At 50.2% G+C, this 22,197-nt stretch overlaps 1 protein-coding gene across 1 annotated transcript in view; it reads right to left on the bottom strand.

The window, feature by feature from the left end:
• LOC103750636 (janus kinase and microtubule-interacting protein 1) overlaps window positions 1–22,197 on the bottom strand; it is a 110,139-nt gene that overhangs the window by 22,808 nt on the left and 65,134 nt on the right. The window contains exons 4-7 of the mRNA XM_008853796.3: window positions 7,545–7,754; window positions 5,406–5,525; window positions 1,510–1,656; window positions 662–802 (exon numbers count right to left, since the gene is read on the bottom strand). Of these exons, the coding sequence (XP_008852018.1) occupies window positions 662–802; window positions 1,510–1,656; window positions 5,406–5,525; window positions 7,545–7,754 (618 nt within the window). The remainder of the gene's footprint in view (window positions 1–661; window positions 803–1,509; window positions 1,657–5,405; window positions 5,526–7,544; window positions 7,755–22,197) is intronic.

The raw sequence follows: 22,197 nt of genomic DNA on the forward strand, positions 1-22,197 counted from the left end.
GAGGAAGGGATGAATATAGGGTGCCATTATTTCTGGTCAAATTCTTCCTATGAATATGATCACAGCTTCCTACTCTTCAAAATGCCATGGATGGAACCCATACACACACACACACACACACACACACACACACACACACACACACCCCTCTTAAGCAAGCAGAACCCACTCTGCTTCCAAGATCCAGCTGAAGCCCTGCAGGTGTGTCTGACTGTACTGCCCTACACTGTCCTCTATATAGGACACCCCCTTCCCTACAGCAGGCCCACCTCCTTCTCTCTTCAATGTATCCACTCTAAACAGTCATGAAACCCATATGCAGCCTAAGCCAGCTCTGCAAACTCCAGTCTGATGAGGAGATTCAGATTTGCATGCTCAAACTCCTGGTCTGCAAGAGCTAAATTCAAAAATAAATGTAAATTAATAACTCAAAGGCCCCTTGGAACTGATCAATGCAGCCTCTTCACCACAGCAAACCAGGAGATGATTGGAGAAGCAAGGGTAGCCATGGAAACCGTTCCCAGGTAGCACTGATCTCATTTCAACCAAGCCCAGCCTGCTTTCTGGAACATCACAGGGAACCCAGTGCCTGCAGCTGTGCCTGGCCCTACCCCACAATCCTGATGCCACCCCGACTCTGCCAGGTCACATGGTGCCGTACCAGTGAAAGGTCCTCGATGACGTGCTGCTGCTCCAGAACCTGCAGCCTCAGGAACTCGATTTCCTGCTCGTCCCTGGTCAGACTGAGGTCGTTCAGGGACGTGTGTCGCTTCAGCGAGGCCTGTGCCGACAGCTTTTCCTTCTACAGGCAGGAGAGAGGGTGCTTCAGGATGACCCTGGACGCAGTAGTGTGAGGAGTGCCAACTTGAGTGGGGCTCATGGGTGGGGATGGAAGGATGGGAGGATGGGGACGTCAGTCACCTGGTCCCAAGCTAGGGCGTGCACAGCACAGGCCAAGCCAAAGGTGTGGTTGATGATACTCACAGGTGAGGGAAAAAGATGTGGGGGTGGGGATGGCCTGAGTGAGGCTTGGAAGCTAGGTGAGGCAGACAGGTGGCTCTCCATCACAGAATTGCCCACACTCACACCTGGGCCCCAGTCTTCTCAGATGTAAAATGGGTGATTCCATACTGAATAATGAACCTGAAGATGTCTGACAACCACCCTGACAACCAAGCCCAATTGTCCTTTCTGGACACCCCTCTGACATGCAGTCCCCACTAGGTGACATCACCAGGAGCCCCACGTGCCACAGGGCTTGCCATATGCTAGCTTCTGTGCTGTGTGTGAGCCAGGGCTGCTAAGTCCTTCCTTCCCTCTTCAAGGGTGAACAAGCTGAGGCTTGGAGTAAAGAAGGCAGATGTCCCAGCAGCACATATATAGAGCTATGGAGAGCGGGGGGCTGAATCAACTCCTGAGGCATTCTGGAGGCAGTGGATGGAGCTCACAGCCTGGCAGACGCAGGGCCGCGGAGCCCAGGTAGAGCAGGACTGCAGGTGCTGGACTCACCATGTCCACGTTCTCCCTCGTGAGGTTCTTGAGCTTCTCCTCCATCCTCTGAATGCTCTGCAGCAGGTCCTCATTCTTCTTGTTCATCCGCTTGTTCTTCTCCACCAGCGGCTTCAGCTGCACCTCTGTCTCCCGAGAGCGCTTCAGCTGCGGTGCGGACAGACATAGTCAGGAGGCTGGAGGTGGTCAAGCTCCACCCAGAGGCCAGAAGAGATTCAATATGGTTCCTTTGGGGGGGGGTCACACTGCATTTCCTCAACAGTGCCAACTGCAGAAAGAGCCACCCAGGGGCAAGAGTTGAAGGCTGTCCGATAGCTGGAGCCGAAGACCATGCTGCAGCCCGCAGACACGCTCAAGCTGCCTATTGGAGGTGACCGTGCTGTGTCCTCACGTCCACAGCCACCCAGTTTCTCCTGGCCTCTCTTCCCCAGGCACAAAGCTGGCCACAGTACAACATCCTACAGACAACACTGTTGGGCAGAGCTGACACCAGGTTTGGTGCTGGGCACAGAGGTAATCATAGTCCCCACAATAACAGGGGTGTCCTTCTAGGCTCTCACTCAACCTCTGGGAGCCCCTTTTCGCCCCTCTTGGTCATCTGGTCTCCATCCCAGTCTCCACAGCAAAGCTCTGTGGTCAGATCTGCCTTCCTTTTTCTAAAGTTTTATTTTATTTTATTTTATTTTATTTATTATTTTTTATTTGTTTATTTATTTATTTATTTATTTAATTTATTTTAGGCTTTTTGAGACAGGGTCTCACTGTAGCCCAATCTGGCCTGGAACTCGCTATGTAGACCAGGCTGGCCTTGAACTCACACACGTCCACCTGCCTCTGCCTCCTGAGTGCTGAAACTAAAGGCATTCGCTACCACGCCCATGTTACTGTTTTTATTTTTTACGTATTTGAGTGTATTGCCTGCATGTATGGAAGGGTATCCATGTTGTGCAGTTCCCGAGGACGTCAGAAGAGGGCATCAGATCTCCTGGAACTGGAGCTACAAACAGTTGTTAGCCGCCATGTGGGTACTGGGAATCTGCAAGAGCAGCCAGTGCTCTTAACCCCTGAGCCATCTCTCCCGCCCCAGATCCGCCTTCGAAAACTATCCATGGTCCTGACTTGTGGTGTCAGAGCCATACCAGTGAGACAGAGACTGGTGGGAGGTCATGGGGCGGGGAAGGGACGCCCACTCCTTTTCCTTCTGAGCACAGTGTACCCAGTGGCAGGGTCACTGCAGCTGCATGACCATGGGCAAATTCTCTGCCTGGCCACATTTGCCTCAGACTCACTGTGAGCAGCCATCTTTACAAAACTCTCTCAATGAACCAAATCTAAACTGAAATGTTCCCCACGTCACCACCACGTCACTACCACATCACCACCATGTCATCACCACCATGTCACCAAGTCGTCACCCTGAACCTGAAACAGCTCTGACCCTCCAGCCTTCTTACTAAGCCCTGCCCACCATCCAGGAGGGCCAGACCCACCATGCTGTACACCGGAACCTGAGCAGGGAGCTGGTCCTGTGACCAAGGCCACACCCATAGTGCTAGAACCAGCTGACCCCGAGGACCCACCTGCAGTCCCTGCTGGGGAAAGCTAAGCATAACTGTGGTGCTTGTCAGACCATGAGGGCACTGTGTGACCTGTGAGCCACTTCCGGAGATTTACTCTCCAGAAACAGAGGGTCTAGACCCACAAAGACAGCAAGGTAAAGACAGACACGGAGCTTCTAGGCATGGCCACCAGGAGGGGCTGGCTGACAAACCATGCTGCCCCCCACAGTGGGGCTCCAGACAGCTAAGGAAAAGACAAATCCCTTCCAATCCACAGGGAGGCTGTCCTGATAAGTCTGAGGACAAAAGCCATGTTGCAGCTCAAAAAATTCCTACCCTGCAACCCTTAAACCAAACCAAACTGCCTGTTGCTGGGTGTTGGTGCGTAAGTGTCAAAAGCCTGTTGGTCCAGACTGGGAGAAGGTACCTCTGCACCTCGAATTCAAGTGCAGGCCACCGAATCATTTCAAGCCTGAACTTGTTTCAGCTGCCTGTGTGTTTCCTAGCCCACTCGTAAATTACCATGCAGCTCATGAGTATTTATTCAGCTCATGAATATTTAATGAAAGTAGAAACATGGTTGATAAACGGCCGTATAAAACATGCCTTTAAGTACACTAGAAATCCATTAATTTTAATTCTGCTAAAGTTGTGCAGATACACTCCATTCATAATAAAATTATTATACAATTATGAGGCATTTTTCAAAAGGTTTATTCATCAACTACTAAAATCGGGGTAGCTGGGGTCAGCGAAATGACTGAGGTGGCAAAGGGGCTTTGCCACCAAGCCCGAAGACCCAAGTTTAGTCCCTAGAAGCACACAGTGGAAAAGCACTGACTCCCGAACGTTGCCCTCTGACCTCTATGTGTGCACATGCACACAGTAAGTAAATGTAATAAAAATTTCTTAAAAAGTAAAAAAATAAAGGGGCTGGAGAGATGGCTCAGCGGGTAAGAGCACTGACTGCTCTTGCAAGAGGACCCGGGTTCGATTCCCAGCACCCACATGGCAGCTACAAACCGTCCTTAACTCCAGTTCCAGAGGAATCTGAAACCCTCTTCTGACCTCCGCGGCATTGCACGACATGGGTGCACTCACAGACATGCAGGCAATACACTCATACACATAAAATTAAAATAATAAATAAAAATAATAAATAAAAAATAAAATATTAAGAAAGTAAAAAAATAAAATAAAATTAGTTGAGCTGTTTATCTAGCAAATTTAAGCATAATCTTGCAAATGCTATTTTTACTGGAGATTTATATTAAATTCTAAGTGCATTATTATTTTTTTTTTTGAGGCAGTGTCAGTCTCAGATAGCCCAGTCTGGACTCAAACTCAGTATGTGGCTAAGGATGATCTTGAACATCTGAATCTCCTGCTTCTACCTCTCGTGCTTTGGATTGAAGGCTGGGATTATAACTGGTTTACAGGGTTCTGGGGATGGTGCCCAGGGCTTCATGCATGCTGGGCAAGCACTCTACCAACTCGCTAAATAACCTCAGTGAGTCTGGAACTTGTGCTGACCAGGCTGACCCTGATCTCACAGAGATTGGCCTGCCTCCCAAATACTGGGATTAAAGGTGTGTGCCACCACGCCTGGTTTCATGTTCATTATTTTTAAAAATAGAAATGTAGCCAGGCATGGTGGCGCACGCCTTTGATCCCAGCACTTGGGAGGCAAAGGCAGGTGGATTTCTGTGAGTTCATGGCCACCCTGGTCTACATAGTGAGTTCCAGGCCAGCTGCAGCTACAGGGAGACCCTGCCTCAAAAAGACCAAAAATAAATAAATAAACAAATAGAAATCTGTGAACTTTTATGCCAAGTAAATAAAAATTTAAATTATCCATAATCACACCCCCTAAAAGAACAGTTTTTAGTACCCAACTCTGACTGTGCTTGCTGCTTGCTGTGTAAACTACTTTCATCAAGTGATTTACTGGCATCGAGTTTCCATCAGCTAAATCTGGTCACAGTGACTGCAGAGTGAATTTGTGGGGTTCCCGGGGTCCTCTGAGGGATGCTCTAGTATGGAACAACCGAGCTTGTTGTTTTCTGTTGCTATTACTATTATAAACAACCCTGTGGCAAGCATCCTCTCCAGCTCTCCAGAATCTCCCTCAGCCTCTCCAACTGTTTTCTGGGGATAAATTCCTGTACTGACAAATGGAAGAAAGTTCCTCAATGTGATGCTTCAGATTTCTTTTTCAATAACCGAGAAAGAAAGCAAAGCATCCAGGAGGTCTCCCGGTCCCTTTCTGTGTGAGGTTTTCTGGTCCCCAGCCCCTTCCTCGTATCTTGCAGAGACCATCTATGTTGGGCTGGTTACCAGTTCATTCCTCTCGTCTGCCAGGAGGGTATTTCTGTCCTCCAGCTTCCGAATCACTGAATTCAATTCAGCAATTTTTAGTTGAAATCGCCTCACATCGCGCTCATCCATATGTTGATCCTTAAAAAAAAAAAAAAAAAAAAAGTCAAGATACAATGCACTTTGAAGACGCTCAAATGATTCCAAGAGCTCCTCAGAGCCGGTGGAGCCCCCACCCAGACAGAGGGGACAGTACTGTCTGTAGGACCTTGAGGTGTGCAGAAGACAGCCATAGCTACATATTCATGGGGACACTTTATCTCCAATGTGCCTGAGACCTTAAATACTTCAGTGGGTTCCAAACACCTGGCCCAGGAAAGCCAAAATCCCTGCCCACCCTGCATCTCTTACAAAGACCCACCCCCCACAGGTCACTTGTTCCAAGAATATGCGTGTACATTCTTTCAGAGCACTGTCTTGCTCAACTCTGAAATGCTAGCACCCAATGTAATATCCAATATGGTGTTCATGACACTCAGTGAGGAGAAGGAGGGAGGGATGGCTGTGGCTGCAGGAAGACCCTGCCTCAAAAAATACCAAAAAAAAAAAAAATAAATAGAAATGTGTCAACTTTTATGCCAAGTAAATAAAGAAAAATTAAAATTATCCATAATTGCGGCACGGGGGGGGCATGTGGTGGCACGCACGCCTTTAATCCCAGCACTTGGGAGGTAGAGGCAGGTGGATCTCTGTGAGTTCGAGGCCAGCCTGGTCTACATAGTGAGTTCCAGGACAGCTGGGGCTCAAGGAGACTCTGTCTCAAAAAGACCAAAAAAAAAAAAAAAGTGTCCATAATCACACTACCTAAAAGAACAGCTTTTTGGTGGTGGTGCTGGTGGGGATTTTTTTTTTTTTTTTCTTTACAGAAGAGCTTTATTTGAAGAAATGTTACAACATATAAAAACTACATAAAGTCTTCATTTCCATCTGTACAGTGGTAATTTGAGATAACGCATAATAAAAATTTTTTAAATCCAGATGTGAGAGGGCTGGAGAGATGGCTCAGCGGTTAAGAGCACTGACTGTTCTTGCAGAGGACCCGGGTTTGATTCCCAGCACCCACATGGCAGCTACAAACCGTCCTTAACTCCAGTTCCAGGGGAATCCAAAGCTCTCTTCTTATGTCTGCAGCACTGCATGACACAGGTGCACTCACATACATGCAGACAAAACACTTATAAAATAAAAATAATAAAATACTTAAAAAAAATCCAGACATGGATGGATGCATTGATGGATGGCCGGACAGATGGATGGAAAGATGGACGGATGGAGAGACAGATGGATGGATGGAAGGACAGACGAGTGGATGGATGGATGGACGGATGGATGGATGGATGGACGGAGGATAGATGGATGAATGGATGGATGGATGGCCAGACAGATGGATGGAAAGATGGATGGATGGACAGACAGATGGATGGAAGGACAGACAGGTGGATGGATGGATGGATGGACAGATGGATGAATGGAAGGACAGACGAGTAGACAGATGAATGGATGGAAGGAGAGAAGAGTGGATGGATGGACAGATGGACAGACAGATGGATGGATGAAAGGACAGATGAGTGGACAGATAGACGGAAGGACAGATGAGTGGATGGATGGATGGACAGATGAATGGATGGAAGGACAGACAAATGGACGGATGGATGAATGGACAGACAACTACTTTGATCTGCTTTCACTAAGGGTCAGGTGGTTGCCCACACACACTTCTTCCCTGGTACTTGCTGCTGGCCCCTGAGGAAGCCCCAGCTGGTCTCCCGGCCTCTGCCTTGGCCACTCCCCGCTTTCCTGGATCCCTCCTGCATGCAGGGCTCCAGCTGTGCACCTTGGTCTGAAATCTCCAGGCCCAGGCAGCCAGTTTTCACCTCCACATTCTCAGTGTCAAGCTCTGGCCCTGGCACGCACTGGATGTCAGTAAAGTTGGGAAGAAGGGATTAAGACAGAGGGAAAGGGAGAAAGGAGGAGAGCATGAGAGATGGAGCAGGCCAGAGAAAGGCTGGCAAGCTGAGTAGGACAGCGGCCAACAGAGGAAGGCCACAGCAAGTCGCCCACCCTGAGGCTCTGGGGCTGCCAGGAACCACCGCCCCTCACCTGGCCACCCATGAGCTCTGCCATGTCACCAATGCCAGGAGGGAGCTCCCTCTTTGGACTGCCGTGGTGGCGCTCAGCCTCCTTGACCTGGACCAGCTGTTCGTCCAGAGCCTCCTTCTGCAGCAGCAGCCGCTGGGTCTGGCCGGCCTGCACACCCAGCTCCTTCTCCAGGGCCAGGATCACCCTTTCTTTCCCTTTGATTTCATCCATCTGGAAAAGAAAGAACAGGCTGTCAGGCATGGGCCTGGGACCAGAGCAGCCTGGAGGCTAGGGCTAGGCCCACTGAACTGGGTACAAAGGATCAGGATACAGGGCAGCCAGAGTCTATAGTCTAGAACCTGCTCCCCTCTAGTCTCCTGAACACAGGCAGCACAGGGCTCTAGGTCCAAGGATCTCCGGTTACCTGACACTTGCCACTGGAACTCAGCCCTGCTCATGCCTCCCCACCTTAATGAAGCACATAAAGGCCTAACACCCCCAGACCACCAGCCTGCCAGCTCCTTAGCCCGGCAGCCCCCGGCCTACCCTGCTTCCTCTCAAACTTAAGACTCTTCCAGAGATGGCTACTCCAACTCCAGGCTCCTGTCTTCCACTCACACACTGATCCTCTCCTGCCTGGCCAGATTCTACTCTACACCAAAACAGCCCTGACTAAGGTAGCTGTTGCTCCTGGCTCCCAGGTCACCGGGCAACTGTCTGTGCCCACAGCGTTGCTTGGCCAGTACATGACACTGGAACCTGGTCCCCACCTCATGAACTCCTTCCTCTCTGCAGCGCCCCTGCTCTGGAGGCCACTGAGGGCTGTAGTTCCCTATGCTCAGACCTCTTCTCCCTGTGTGTCCCTCCCCGGGCAGCCACACCCTCCCCATACATTAACTGTCTCATATGCAACTGATTGAAATGTCCCGCTCTGACATCCCTCTGAGACCCGTCACAGAATGACCAGCCACCTGACCTCTGCTTGGCCTCCAGGGGCCCCCTCTGCAGGTGTGGGGGCCCCTAGTGTTACGGAGCTGCAACTTACACCCTTGCTTACTCTAGTCATCATATCCAGTCTTCCCTGGGGCACTATATCAGACAGGGGCAGAGCTAAGCATGGCAGGCCCGTCTGACAGCAGGGAATCACCAGGAACCACACTGAGAGAGGTTTGCAGATGAAACTAGCCCCAGAGCATCCTCATCTCCGCATGTAAAGCCAACTATAAGGAAAGAATGGATGAAGAGTGTGTCCCCAATCCCGTGTCCTCCCTGGGACCTCAGAATGTGTCTTTCTTTGCAAAGTGTCAAGGCTACCCAGGAAGTGGGATATCCTTCACGATCAGCATCACCATACAAGGAGAGCCTGTCAGAGGACAGGTCATGAAAAGATGAGGCAGAGGCAGAGGGGAGGGGCAAGACCATGGGACATAGGACCATGGGATCCCCAGGAGCTGGGAGAGGTGGGCAGGACGCCCCTCCAGAGCCTTCAAGGCCACATGGTCCTGGTGATACCTTGGGTTTGGCATTCTCAGGCTCTGGAACTGTGAGCTGTTCTACCATTTTCGGCTTCTACACCGTGGTCACTGATTAAGGCAGCATGGGAGGCTAAAGTGGCTGCATGTGCTCACGTGGTATGTGAAAGCATCAATTCCACAATGCTCACCTCTATCCAGACAGATTGCCGCTGCAGAGCATGAGTTACAAGCCTGACCCTGTGTCAAGGAGCGAGAGCTCGCACTCCCACACCATAAGGACCAGGGCTGGCAGGCCATCCCTGTCTCTGGAAAATAGGACACAGAGAAGACTTAAAACTACCGGGTCAGATTAGTGGGGAGCTCTGGTCTACCATGGAAAGATCTGAAGTCATCATCAGCCATTAGTCCATGGCTGCCACTGCTCTTGGCTCTGCCCAACATAGGTCTGTCTTGTCTAAAAACAAGCAGCTGAAACTGACAAAATCCACCTGAGATTACCACAGGACAGTCATGGCACCCCAAACTCCAGGCTGGGAGGATCCCTGGCCAGAGCCACGTCCTCACAAGCCTGGCCTGAGGTGCCTTTCGTTGCAAGACACAGGGCGTTCTCCCCTGCCACGTAGGGACAATTCCAGGCCCAGCCACTTGTCCTGTGGGACATGTGCCTGCTTAATCCCTGATGGGACGTGAGCCTTGCCTCACCATGGGGGGTCACATCCTCAAAATGCTAACCTGCTGCTGACCGTGGAGATACTGACTCAGAGTGCTCCAGTCAGAAATTAGGAGTTCATTCATTCAGATCCTCACTGTGCTCCCCTGCCCCCCTCCCTCATCCTCTCCCCCTCCCACCTCCTCTCCCCCTCCTCTAAATGTGCCTCTATGAACTCAACCATATTGAGCCAATGCCTATGCCTGGAGCACCCACTGAGGAGGGGACAGACAAAGACAAGAAATGAGTGAATTCAGTAGTAGAGTCAAGGCTGAGGGGCGACAGGAGAACAAATTCAGGGGAGGAGGCTGGTGGAAGCAAGCAGGGTTTCACCAGTTAACGGCTGGGCAGGGGCTCTGGCTGTCCCCTCACATCCACACCCCATAACTGCTGCCACCCTGCTCTGAAGCCATGGGTGGAGGCACCACTGCTTCGCCCTGGCTCCCACTGGATGCAGCAGCCCTGCAAGCAGGGCACCCCAGGACCCTGAGTTCCCAGCTGAATTCCACAAGAATACCAGGCTCCTGTCATCCCAGGAAGCAAGACCACGGTAGAGCTCTAGAAAATACTCTCACAGAGATCACATCCAAGGATGAACAGACTCTGTAGAATGCATATGTGGCAACATTTTCTAGATTACTGTATTACCCCAACCTGAGTCTCGAGGGACAGGAATGTTCCGAGGATCTGGTCACGCCTACGCGGTCAAGGGCAGGCCCTGGCACCATTCACTTTGTTTCCATCACGAGAGCAAGGCGCTGACCTACCAGAGCCCCAGAGCCACTCACCTCCACCTGTGGGACATACCTCAGTCTCCTCCATGTACCCAGTTTCAGCATGGGTAGGGAGGGGAGCGACAGAAACCATTCCAAGCTCCAGGGAAGTCCCTGATCGGCTCCTGTCACCAGTATGGCCCATCCCACGACAGAAATAGGCTTGCAACGCACACGCCATGCAATGAGCACCAACATCCCAAAGCCGGGGTCTCTAGGACTGAGTCCCAAGGTGACTGTGGGCTGTAGCTAAGGGGGAAGCTGCCCAGCACTGGCGTCTCAGCAGCACAACTTGAGAAAGAGCCTGCACACAACGTGCAGCGCCAGAGTCCAAGAAACCCAGACACTAGGTCGCATCACCTGTGACCCAAGACCCAACAGCAACAGACCAGGATGAAGCTCAACTAGGGTGGAAAGTTCTGTCACCTGTAACCTAAAGCAGGCTAGTTGATGAGCCTGGGAAAGAACACCCAACCTCACATCTCCTCCCAGGCCGGCGAGGTGGGCTCTAACTTCACTTCAGACACTCCTTCAGGCACCTTCAAAGTCTGCTGAAGTGGACAGTGTTCACCCACGACAAACAAATCTGAGCCACACTTTGGTTGGCAGGAGAACCTTGGTGGCCTCTTCCAGGCCCCGCCCCCCATCCACAATGGACAGGGAATCTGTCCCTTGTCAAAAGAGGTTCCCTGGGACACGCAACTCACAGATTGGCCTGCTGCCAGCAGTTACCCGGGTCATAAGTAACGCTGTGAGCCCCACTTCTCTGCAAAGCCTGGGAGGTCCAAAGGCAGCAGAGAGGCCACCACTCTGAAACATTCTCATTCTCCTACTGGGCACATGTAATGAGGTGAGCAGCGTCCCTGAGTGCCAGGCCTGCCTCAAAGTCAGAGTGTGGCTTTTTTCAGAAACTGGATCCATGCAGCTGTCATGGCAGACGGGAAAGATGAGGTCTACCAGTAAGGGTGGGCCCCAAGTCCACAGACTGATGTCCTTAGGAGGACAGGACACAGTGCAGGTACGTGGGGAAAGGAAAGTGAAAGACGGAGGCCAGAGAGGTTTAGTCACACTCCATGGAGCACCACAGATGGCCAGCCACCATCAGGATCCAGGACAGGCAGGGGCCCTCTTCTAGCCCCTTGGGAGGGAGTGTGACTCTGCTGCCAACCTGTGTCCCTCACTGTGAAGCCCCAGAGAACATCTGCTGATTTCCAGTCTCAGAAAAGGAGAAAGATAGGGCCTGCGACCTCCAGGCCCCTGCCAATGCTGAGGTTCTTCTATCACATGTAGCCAGCCCGAATCCTAACTCATCTGATGGTCAGTGTTGACTGTCAACTTGACAGAATCTGGAACCACCTGCTGGGCCTCTGTCCTGCCTGTGGGGCATTATCTTGATTACATTAATTGAAGGAAGACCCACCCACTGTGGGTGATGCTGTTCCCTGGCTGCAGTCCTGGACTGTGTAGGTGGAGAAAGGGAGCTGAGCAGCAGCCTGTGTTCACCACTCTGTGCTTCCTGTGTGTGAGTGTGATGTGACCAGCTGCTTCAAGCTCCTGTCACCTTGACTTCCCTGCTGTGATAGACCTTACCCTCAGCTATGAGTCTGAATAAACCCTTTCTCTTTTAGGGTGCTTTGTCATAGCATTTTATCACAGCAATGGGAAACGCAACACCATTCAAGGAGCCAGGAACCAGGGAGTCACTGCTCCATGCTCTGGAGAAATTCTTTCTGGGTTTTTTTGTTGTTGTTGTTGAGACAAGGTCTCTCTGTAGCCCCAACTGGCCTGGAATTTACTATGTAGACCAGGCTGGCCTTGATCTTAAGAGCTCTACCTGCTTCTGCTTCCCAAGTGCTGGGATTAAAGGTGTGTACCACCATACTCAGCTAAGATTCATTCTCTGTATGTGCACATATGTGCAGGTGTCAACAGAGGCTAGAAGATGGCGTCAGAGCCCCTGGAACTAGAGTCACAGGCAGAGTGAGTTGCCTGACATTGGTGTTGGGAACCCAACTCAGGTCCTCTGCAAAACCAGCCAGCACGCTTAACTTCTGAGCTGCAGCTGTCTCTCCAGCCCTAGTGATGCTGTTCTTTTGTTTGAAACAGGACCCCCTGTAGCCACAGCTGGCCTAGATCTCACTGTGTAGACCAGGCTGGCCTCAGTCTCACAGTGATCCACCTGCCTCTGTCTCTCAAGTGTTGGGACTGAAGGTGTGCGCCACCACGTCTGGCTGGTGACACTGTTTTTAAGAGGGTCCCTCAGTGTGTGAGGAGGCTGAAAGCCTGCTTTCATGTCCAATGTGGTCCAGCTGATACGGAAATGCAAGTGGTGCCGCCCTCATAGCAAGTCACCATGGGCAGCTTCACAGCAAGCCAACTCAAGACCTGTTGAGGAATGACACATATCAGTTGGAGTGACAGATGGCATAGTGTGTGCTTGCTCCACCCCTCCTGAGTGGACCGCTGTATGCTAAATCACTCATGCAGCGATAACACCATGTCTGTCCTAGAATGAGAACAGCCTGTCTACCACTGAATCCCCGATGCCTTCTACACAGAGCTGCAGCCATCTCTTGTGTAAATACACGTGCCCCCTCTGTTTCTCTTACCTGTACACGGTTCCTAGAAGAGAGGAACATAGCATGCATGCCACCTACCAACTACAGAAACACAAGCTGCTACTGGGTGGCTCGGCTTTGCTGTCTCCTTATCGTATGTGATTATCCTTTACTATAAATGAGGCCAGAGGCTCAGAGACAGTAAACAACTTCCCCAGGGTCACACAGCAGACAAGAGGGGAATCCAGACTCTTACTCCAGGGCAGACTTTCTCCACTACCGCATACGTGTTCAGCCGTGTCTGGGGTTCCAGGGTCCCACTTGCCCAGGGAGGCTGCGCTTTCTCTTTCTGCTCCTAGCCAGCTTGTATGCCTCACACCTTTCCTTTTGATGTTCTCTGGGATGGGTGTCCTCTCCCTAAAGACAGGTTTTGGGGACTCACCCCACTGTCACGATTGGACCACTGGTGCAATAAACAAACTGCACTTCACATTTATGAGTTTCAGAAACAACCATTATGGTCTCATAAGAGCACATAATAAAATGCCAAAGCAGTTTTGTGTCCCCAGGGTCTGGAAGGCCCTGCTAAGCCATAAAACTGAAACACCTTCAGCGGCAGGGGTGGGGGGGGTGTGGATGGAAGGACAGATAGTCTGACTCTTAAAGCCCAGACTGTGGGACCCTCAGCCCACTGGGGGGCCGACACCTAGTATCTCAGAGCCTGGAGCTCTCCCGCTTTCTTACACCATCAGCAAGGCTTTTTGCAGAACAGTTCCTCTCACTGTACTGAAAGGATACACAGAAAATCAAAGCAAGTCGCCGAACATGGAGGAAGCGTGGCCATGGGTGACCAGCCAGCATCCAGAGGCACCTTGGCCACTTACCTGACTCCTTCCCTTCTCCTCGCTGCTCTCTGGGATGGCTCTGTGCACACAACTGTGCAGCCTGAGTTTTACTTTACCTCTGTCATACGTGCGTGTCCCCTGGTCCCTGTAGTTGTGGTTCACACCGCCGGCCTGACCCAGGAGGCAGGGACAGAGAGCAGGAGTGCCTGCCCTCGTGTCTGAATGTGCTCTTGGCTGACCCCCACATGGGCAGGAGCAATCTGGGGCACCACTGTGTGCTACCCTGTACAGGGCTGGGATCTCATGGAGATCAGCACCAGCCCCTGAACTCGTAGAACCTGAGTCCTAAGTGCTGGAGAAACAGCAGTAACAAACTGAGAAATAGACCGACACCTTACATCAGTAGGGCGCTGGGTGACCACTTGGTGACTGGGGGCTGGTGCTTAGGCAGCCCATCTGCAGAGGAGACCCAGGATACTAGGGCAAGTCTCCCTCAGAGTGACCCTAAAAGCTGATTTCTTATAGATTTGACAAACTTTATCCATTGAGGTTAACTCTGCCACAACATACAAAGACCCCAATTTGAACCCACACCTCAGTTCTCTAATACGATGTTTATACTCATAGGCCAATGACATGGGGTAAGCTGAGGTCCCTGGGAGATGCCGGCCGGACCTAGACTCCCTTCCAGAATCATGTTGCCTGTGGTCAGAGCAGGGTGGCAGGTTTTTGCATTTTGACTTTTTTTCTGGAGTCATGAATGCTCTCTTAGAACCAGTGGAAATAACAAATAAGCTTTATGGTTCTCTCACTGTGAAACAGAGGCAAACCACACTGAAACAGAGGGAGCCCAAGCATTGGGGAGGCAGGTAGAGTGCTTGTGACTATCCATCAGGTGTCATGTGGGTGTGGGGGGCCCTCCTACTGGATGACAGGCAAGCATCACCAATGCCAGTCAACGAAGGCTCCTGCTGCCACTGACCGCTGCCCCTCACACCCCAAGGCCTTCCTAATGCTCAGCTGGGGGTGAGAATGGGCTGGCAGCCCCGCATCCCTTTCTAGGTCGGTGGTTCAATCCAGTAGCATTCAACACCCCCTGAGCCTCTGTCTGGAAACCAATGTCACTGGGTTTTACAAAAGTTACATTGCCACAGCCATCTGTTCCCAGTCTGCAGTGACGCCAGTTCAAGGCAAAGCAGGGGTGGCATGAGGGAGCCCAAGGACTCACCAGTGCCCCGCGTCCAGCAGTGGTCAAAGCCACCTTAGTTTTCCAATGAACAGAACCAGTCAGTCTCTGCAGGTGCCTAGCCTGCTGTTGGTCTCTAGCACCTACAACCAAAACGGTGGAATGGGGACCATCTACTCTTGCTCTGAGGGCAGGACACCTGGACACCAGCTCAAGGATTCACAGGATGGAGACCAGACTTTCCCTGGCCTACCCTTGATGTGTCAATGCTGTGGAGCTAAACCTTGGAAGTCAGCAGAACTTTGCCTTCATCCAGCCCTGCCTGGGGTAACAATGGGAAGCAGGCCTCAGGCCACTGTGCATTCTACATAGATGCAGATGCCACCCTCAAAAGAGTTGCCATGGAGGGTGCCCCCAAAATGCTGGTGCCCCCTCAAATAAGTTGCCCACATAGGGGATGAGAGTGTAGACACCATTCTGGCTCTCACGGAATGCTGGTTTTTCCTCCCCCCAGCTTTTCGGTGACGAAGCGGTGTGTTGCGTCTCTCTCTGCCAACGCTTTTCCTTGAACTGGTTCAGAGTCAGCAGACAGGACAGTGGGGTGCGGCATCCTAGGCCCACCCACAAAACTGATTTCTTCCTGGAGGTAACCCATGAATACAGGAGCCCATAAAGCTTCAAGCACCTGTCCAGTCGGTGCAGTGTGGAGGGAGAGAGTGACACATCTTAGCAGGGTCCCTGCGCTGCACTGTTCTGTAGGGATGGCTCCGATTTGATCTCGGTCACCCCAAATCAGGCAGAGGGAGGACATGGCTCCGGTATGTATACACACTATGCAAGTTGAGGCCTGAGATATCTAGGAGATACCCCCACCCAGGGCAACCCAGGAGACATCCCAACACCTGGGAAGGCTTCCTTGGGCCCTTCTTCAAGCCCCATCCTGGATACCACAGCCCCTCCCCTTCCAGCACCACTGTCAGCATTCCCCTCCCTAACCTTGGTGGAGGTGTGATCGTTCTACAGGCAGGCTCATCTTTGGTCTATGTTCTACAGAATCCACCCCTGTTCTTGGATGTATCATAAATCCATTCTTTCATACTGCTGTGTAATATTCCTTTAACTGAATATGCTGTTACTGAAGGTACTGTGACATTTCCTATTTGCACAAGTTTCCCTTTTCATTCAGGGAAACTGGGCCTTTATGCTTAAGGTACAACCTTCCTACGCAGGCTGAAAATCTCTGCCTTTGAATGGTGTTAGACCCTCTACATGCAGCGTGACCACTGATGTGGTCAGCTCCACCACCCACCTCTTTTCTGTTTGCCCTCTCTGAATTTCTCCAACCCTCTCCTACCTTAAGCATAAACACATTTTCTAGCATCTCAACTCATTTCTGCAATTAAGTTTACAGCTGAGCCCTTTTTGGTCTGCTGTTGTTTGTCCTGGATCCAGTCGAGGCTGCACACCCCAGGTGGGATGTGAGGATCTGAGTGTGTGACTCTGCTGATGGTCCGCACCTCGGTTCACACATTTTCTACTCGCTGCTACACACGCTGTAGTATGGTAGTTTTGCTTTAGGGAGTCATTTGACCTTTAAAGAAATTAAGGACCACAGCGACTTCCACCTCCTCCCTCCTGAGCCAGCTTCCTGCTCTCCCCGACTCCTGCAGAACTGTCTGCTGCTGGCATGCTTCCTTTGCCTGAACGGCACGCTCACGCTCGGTGGTGTGGGCTCTGGCCACAAGTCAGTGTAACTTCCGTTGACTGCAAAGTGTCTTCGTTTCACCTCCTTTTGCAATGCGGTGGCTGGCCGTGAGATTCCACACAACAGACAGTCTGTTTTGCTGCAAGAGCATTCCCATGTGTGAGGTGTGAGGTGTGAGGTACTGGTCACTTCTAGCTGGCCTCAACCAAGCCACCTGGTCACTGTAGGTGAGGTCTACACACACACACACACACACACACACACACACTATAAATACAAGCGCAGTGTTTAAATTTACCAATACCAATGCCACTTATATATCAGAGATTTTTTTTTATGTTTTAAAAAATATTTTATTTTTATGTGTACGAGTGTGTTGCCTGCATGCATGTGGTGTACCATGTCGTGCAGTGCCACAGAAGTCAGAAGGTGGCTTCGGATTCCCCTGGAACTGGAGTTCAGGATGGTTCGTGGCCGCCATGTGGATGCTGGGAATCGAACCCAGGTCCTCTGCAAGAGCAGTCAGTGCTCTTAACCGCTGAGCCATTTCTCCAGCCCCAATATATCCTAGATTTTGTAATGTGTTTTTAAGCCTCCCTTTTGGTGATTTGTTTTTAACTTTATTGCTCACCAGTTTTATACATTTCTATAATGAGTTCTCATCCCCATCCTCCTCTCTCATCTCCCTCTCTCGCCAGAACCTTCTCCTCAACCAGTCCCCTTACTTTCCTATCTCCTGTTTGTGTGTGGCCCACTGGATGGAATTGGTTTCTTGCCTGGGTGTGGGTGGAGGTTATTTGATGGTGTAAGGCCGACTTAGCTGTGCCTGCCCCTCTGAAGAAAATGGCAACCTCTCCCAACAACCCTTAACTGCCAGGCCCCTCGGGGAGAGGCGGGGCCTCATGGGCCGTCCTCCACTCATGATGCAATGTTAACAGGCTGTGTTTTGCTAAGCATTCTGAGATGACTTATCTTCATCAAACCCACCTGCTTTATCAGTTCACAGCCACCACCACACTCCACATCCTGACACCATCTCCCTGTGAGAGCCCTCACACCTGTTCCCTATTGAGTCTGCCATGAATCCAGGTTCCGTCTCCACAGCTTGGACTATTCTAGACACTGCACATGAACAGCTGATTGCAGGAGTTCCCGTGATGGGCACGGGGCATCTAAGCGATCTCTTTGCTGCAGCATATTTGAACATTTCCTTCGGTCCCGTTACCAAACAGCATGCTATACAGACATACTGGACCATATTGATTCACATAACTGATGGGCATCTGGGTGGCTTCCAGTTTTCATCATAATGACTGATGCTTTAAATGCTGATCTACAAGGCTCTGTATGGACCTGCAGCTCCATTTCTCTTGAGTGAATACCAAGAAGAGAACTACCGAATCAGTGGTAGATTATGTCTAACCCTTTAAGAAACTCCCAAACCATTTTTCACAGCAGAAAGCTGAACCATTTAATGCCAGCGATGCATCATGGCTCCAGCACAGCTCACCGAAGCCAACTTCTGTCACTGCTTTTTAAAAGGGAATTCTTCTAGTGGCTGTCAGGAGACGTCTGTGATTTTAATGTGAATCTTCACGAGCAGGAGCAAGGTTGAGGAACTTGTGACAGGTTCTTAGTCCTTTATTCCCCTTCCGGAGCCCACCTTCCGTGTTTTACCCTTTCAACTGAGTGACTTTTCTTGTTTATCTGAGCACAAATTCCCTGTGGTTCACACCTTGAATGCATCTTCCCTCCATCTGCAGAGTCTGTCTCTCTCACTAGTGCCTCTGATGGGCAGAACTTCTTCAATGTCAGAGGCACAAGCGTTCCTGAATATTGTGAGAGGGGCGGTGGTACACTCTTCCCTGGAGCACAGGAATGGCCCGGCTTTCCTCTGAGGCCACACTTCTCACTAGCCTCTCCGGCCCACCACAGATGCATCTTCGTGGATGCTGTGATACAGGCTTCACCATATTCCCTTCTTCCTCGGACACCCACTGTCCCTATATCGGTGACTGAAACCCTCCCTGCTGCACTGTGGTGAGAGTTGGTTCCTCAGTCAATTGACCGTGTGTTCACGGGCTGTTTCTGGACCCTCCTACTCCATCTTCGTCCTGCCTTCCTCCTCGGCCTCACTGTCCAGCTGCTGTAGCTTTGGCATAGGTGGCATGACACCTGGTAACTTTTCCTTCTTCAAGATTGTCACTCCAATGACTGCAAGTACAGCTGGTGGGTAGAATGCTTACCTAGCACGCAGGAAGCCCCAGGTTCAATCTCCAGCACCACACACATACACACATGCACACATATACACAGACATGCACACAAATACAGTTGCACAATATGCACTCACATATATGCATATGAGCACACACACATATACACTCATATACAGACACACACACACACACACACACACACACACACACGCAAAACTATGAGTCCAGGTCCTTTACATTTTTAGATCTAAGTTAGAACCTTTGCCATGTCTAACAGAATCACTGCTGAGGTCCATCAAGCAAAAGTTCACTGGAATTCCAGGATGCTCACATTTGCTTCCTCGATGTTCTGATCGATGCAATCGTCCCTCCATTTCCTCGTCTCTCCTTTAACTTTTCTCAGCAAGGCTTTGCAGTTTCAGAGCTGAAATCTTACATAACTTTCATTATGTTTACCCACATTTAATTTTCAGTGTTGTATTACAAATGCTATTTTAAAGTTTTTCACTTTTCAATTGTCCATTGCTAATACCTAAAGCAGAAGCTATTTCTCTGTGTTGACTTGGTATCTAGAGACGTGGAGAAACTGGCTTATCGGCTCTGAGAAGTAATGAGATTGAAGACTTTACAAGAGGCGTGACGTCACCTCCTTTCTGTGACATTCACTGTTTGATGACATGGCTGTGAAGGTGCCATCTGGGATCAAGGACGGGGGCCTCACCAGACACAAAAACCCCACAGAACTCGCTTTCCTGCCTCTAGAACTGACATTACCCAGTCTGTGCTAGGGAACAGACTGGAAGCCACACCACCATCACAGCAGATGCATAGTAAGGCTTCCTCCTTCCAGCTTTTAAAACCGTCTCGTGTTGCCTTTTTTATCTGACCTCCTAGCTAGAGCAATGCTAAAAAGAACATGTGGTAATGGTCGCTTTGTTCTGGCCTGAACCTGAGTGGAAAATACTAACTGTTCCACCATCATGCACACTGTTAGGGAAATTCCATTTCACTCCTGATTTGCTCAGAGTCTGTATCACGCAGCTAAATTTTAAAATGATTTTAATGCACCTATTAAAATGACCACATGGGGCTTTTCCTCCTGTCTGGTGTTGCTTTGTTAAATTATACTTGCTGGTTTTAAAATCAGTGACTACTAAGCCAATCTTTACATACATATGATAAACTCAACCTGGTCCTGATTTACTTACTGGTTTTTCTATATATTCCTGGACTTTTTAATATTTATTATCTTTTTTTAATATTTATGATTGTTATTTTATTGTATGAGTGTATTTGCCTGCATGTGTGTAAGTGCACCTGTGCCATGCAATGCCTGTAGAGGTCAGAAGAGGGCATCAGATTCCCCTGGAACTGGAGTTACAGACGGTTGTTAGCCATGTGGATGCTGGGAATCAAACCCGGGTCTTCTGAAAAAGCATCCAGTGCTCTTAACCACTGAGCCATCGCTCCAGCCCCTTGATTACTATTCTTACACCTGTGTTCTTAAGAAACAATACCTCCCTCCCCACATTTCTTCATGTATCATTGGCTTTGGCATCAGAGCTGTGCTGGCGTCATAAGGATTTAGAGTATGTTCCTAGTTCTCTACTTTGGGATGAGTTTGCCAGTGCAATGATTACCTGCCACTTGATGGGATTTAGAATCACCTAGGAGACTCACCTCTGGGCCTGTCTGTGAGGATGTTTCCACAGAGGTTTAAGTGAGGTGGAAGACCCACCTTAACTGTGTACCACATGGCCCCATGGGTGGGGGTCCTGGATGGAGTACAAGGGAGAGGGTGAACCAGGTACCAGCACCCATCTCTCTCTGCTCCCTGTGGACACAACATGACCAGCTGCCTCACACTCCTGCCGCCATGCCTTCCTGCCATGATGGACTGGACCCTCCAACTGTGAGCCACAATAAACCCTCCCTCCCTCAGGTTGCTTGTCAGGTGTTTGGTCACAGCAATGAGCAGAGTGACTGGCACCGTTAGGAGTCACCTTCTTTCTTGAGTACTTGGCTGAAGCTACCTGTGAAGACACCCAGCCAGGGCTTTTCTGTGTGTGCAAAAAGACTATTCATTACAGACTGAGTTTCCTTGTCTTAGGACGCTTGTTCAAAGAAAATGCCATGTCCTCTCAGTCCCATGCCACACTACCTGTCTGCGCTGTCCACGGTGTCTTTGGTGTCCGTTGAGTGTCCTCTTTCTATCCTCCACACTGGTGATTTCTAGTCACATTTCTCCTCCATCGGTGTTTCAGGAGTGGAACTGGTTTATGGATTTTAGACTTGTGAAATTGTTGCTTCCTCTGTTGGTTGGACTTCTTGGATTCCTGCTTTTTATGATTTCCCTCCCTCTACTTTATGGGTGTTTAAACTGTATTCATTATTAGTATATGCATGTATGTGCACACATGTGTGTGTACACATGGAGGTCAGAGGACGATATATGGGCAGTGGATTACAGAGCTTTAACAAGGTCATCGGCCTTGCCCAGAAAGTGCTTCACCCACCCAGAGCCATCTCACCAGCCACTTTGGAAGTTTGACTGGCCATTCTTTTTCTGCAGCTCCCATGGTGATTTCCAGGATTTCTTCTTGTCCACAAGTTTTGCTCCGTGGACCGATGTAACGATGAGCCACAAATTTTGAAGCAGAGCCGACTATGATAAAAAGTGTGATGTCCGCTGGCAGAGAGCCACGCTCTACCGCTGCTGAATGGCCTGGGTGTACTGCTGGGTGGCAAAACCCTGCAATCTTCCTGTCTTTATTCCCTCCTGCCTGCGTGCCCCATCACTGGCTGAAGGAGGTTCATCTCCAACCATAACTGTGAATTTGTCTCCCTTTTAGTCTTCAAAATAGTTTTCTTTTACATATTTTAGGCTTTTCTACCAAAACTTTTACTGTTGGTAACAGTCCCTTCAGCACGGCTTTCATCCCTTGCATCTGCCTGGGCAGGGTGGCTGCACTCTAGGTTAGTGCATGCATGGTGAATCCTCTGTGCCATCTCCACCTCAGACATGGCTTTCATCAACACCACTGTTCCATGCTGTTTGAACCTCAGATAACAGGTCCTGTAGCACCCTGATGCAGGCTGACCAGGGTCTTGAGGGACGCAGAGCTGTCTCTGTTATATCCCCACCCCTCTACAGAGCCCTGTGTTCATTCAGCTTTGGGAGGTGTCACTCTGCCTTGCAGGCCT

The sequence above is a fragment of the Nannospalax galili genome, unplaced genomic scaffold (assembly GCF_000622305.1).
Source record: "Nannospalax galili isolate Female #2095 unplaced genomic scaffold, S.galili_v1.0 scaffold2927, whole genome shotgun sequence".
In the NCBI taxonomy this organism is placed as follows: Eukaryota; Metazoa; Chordata; class Mammalia; order Rodentia; family Spalacidae; genus Nannospalax; species Nannospalax galili.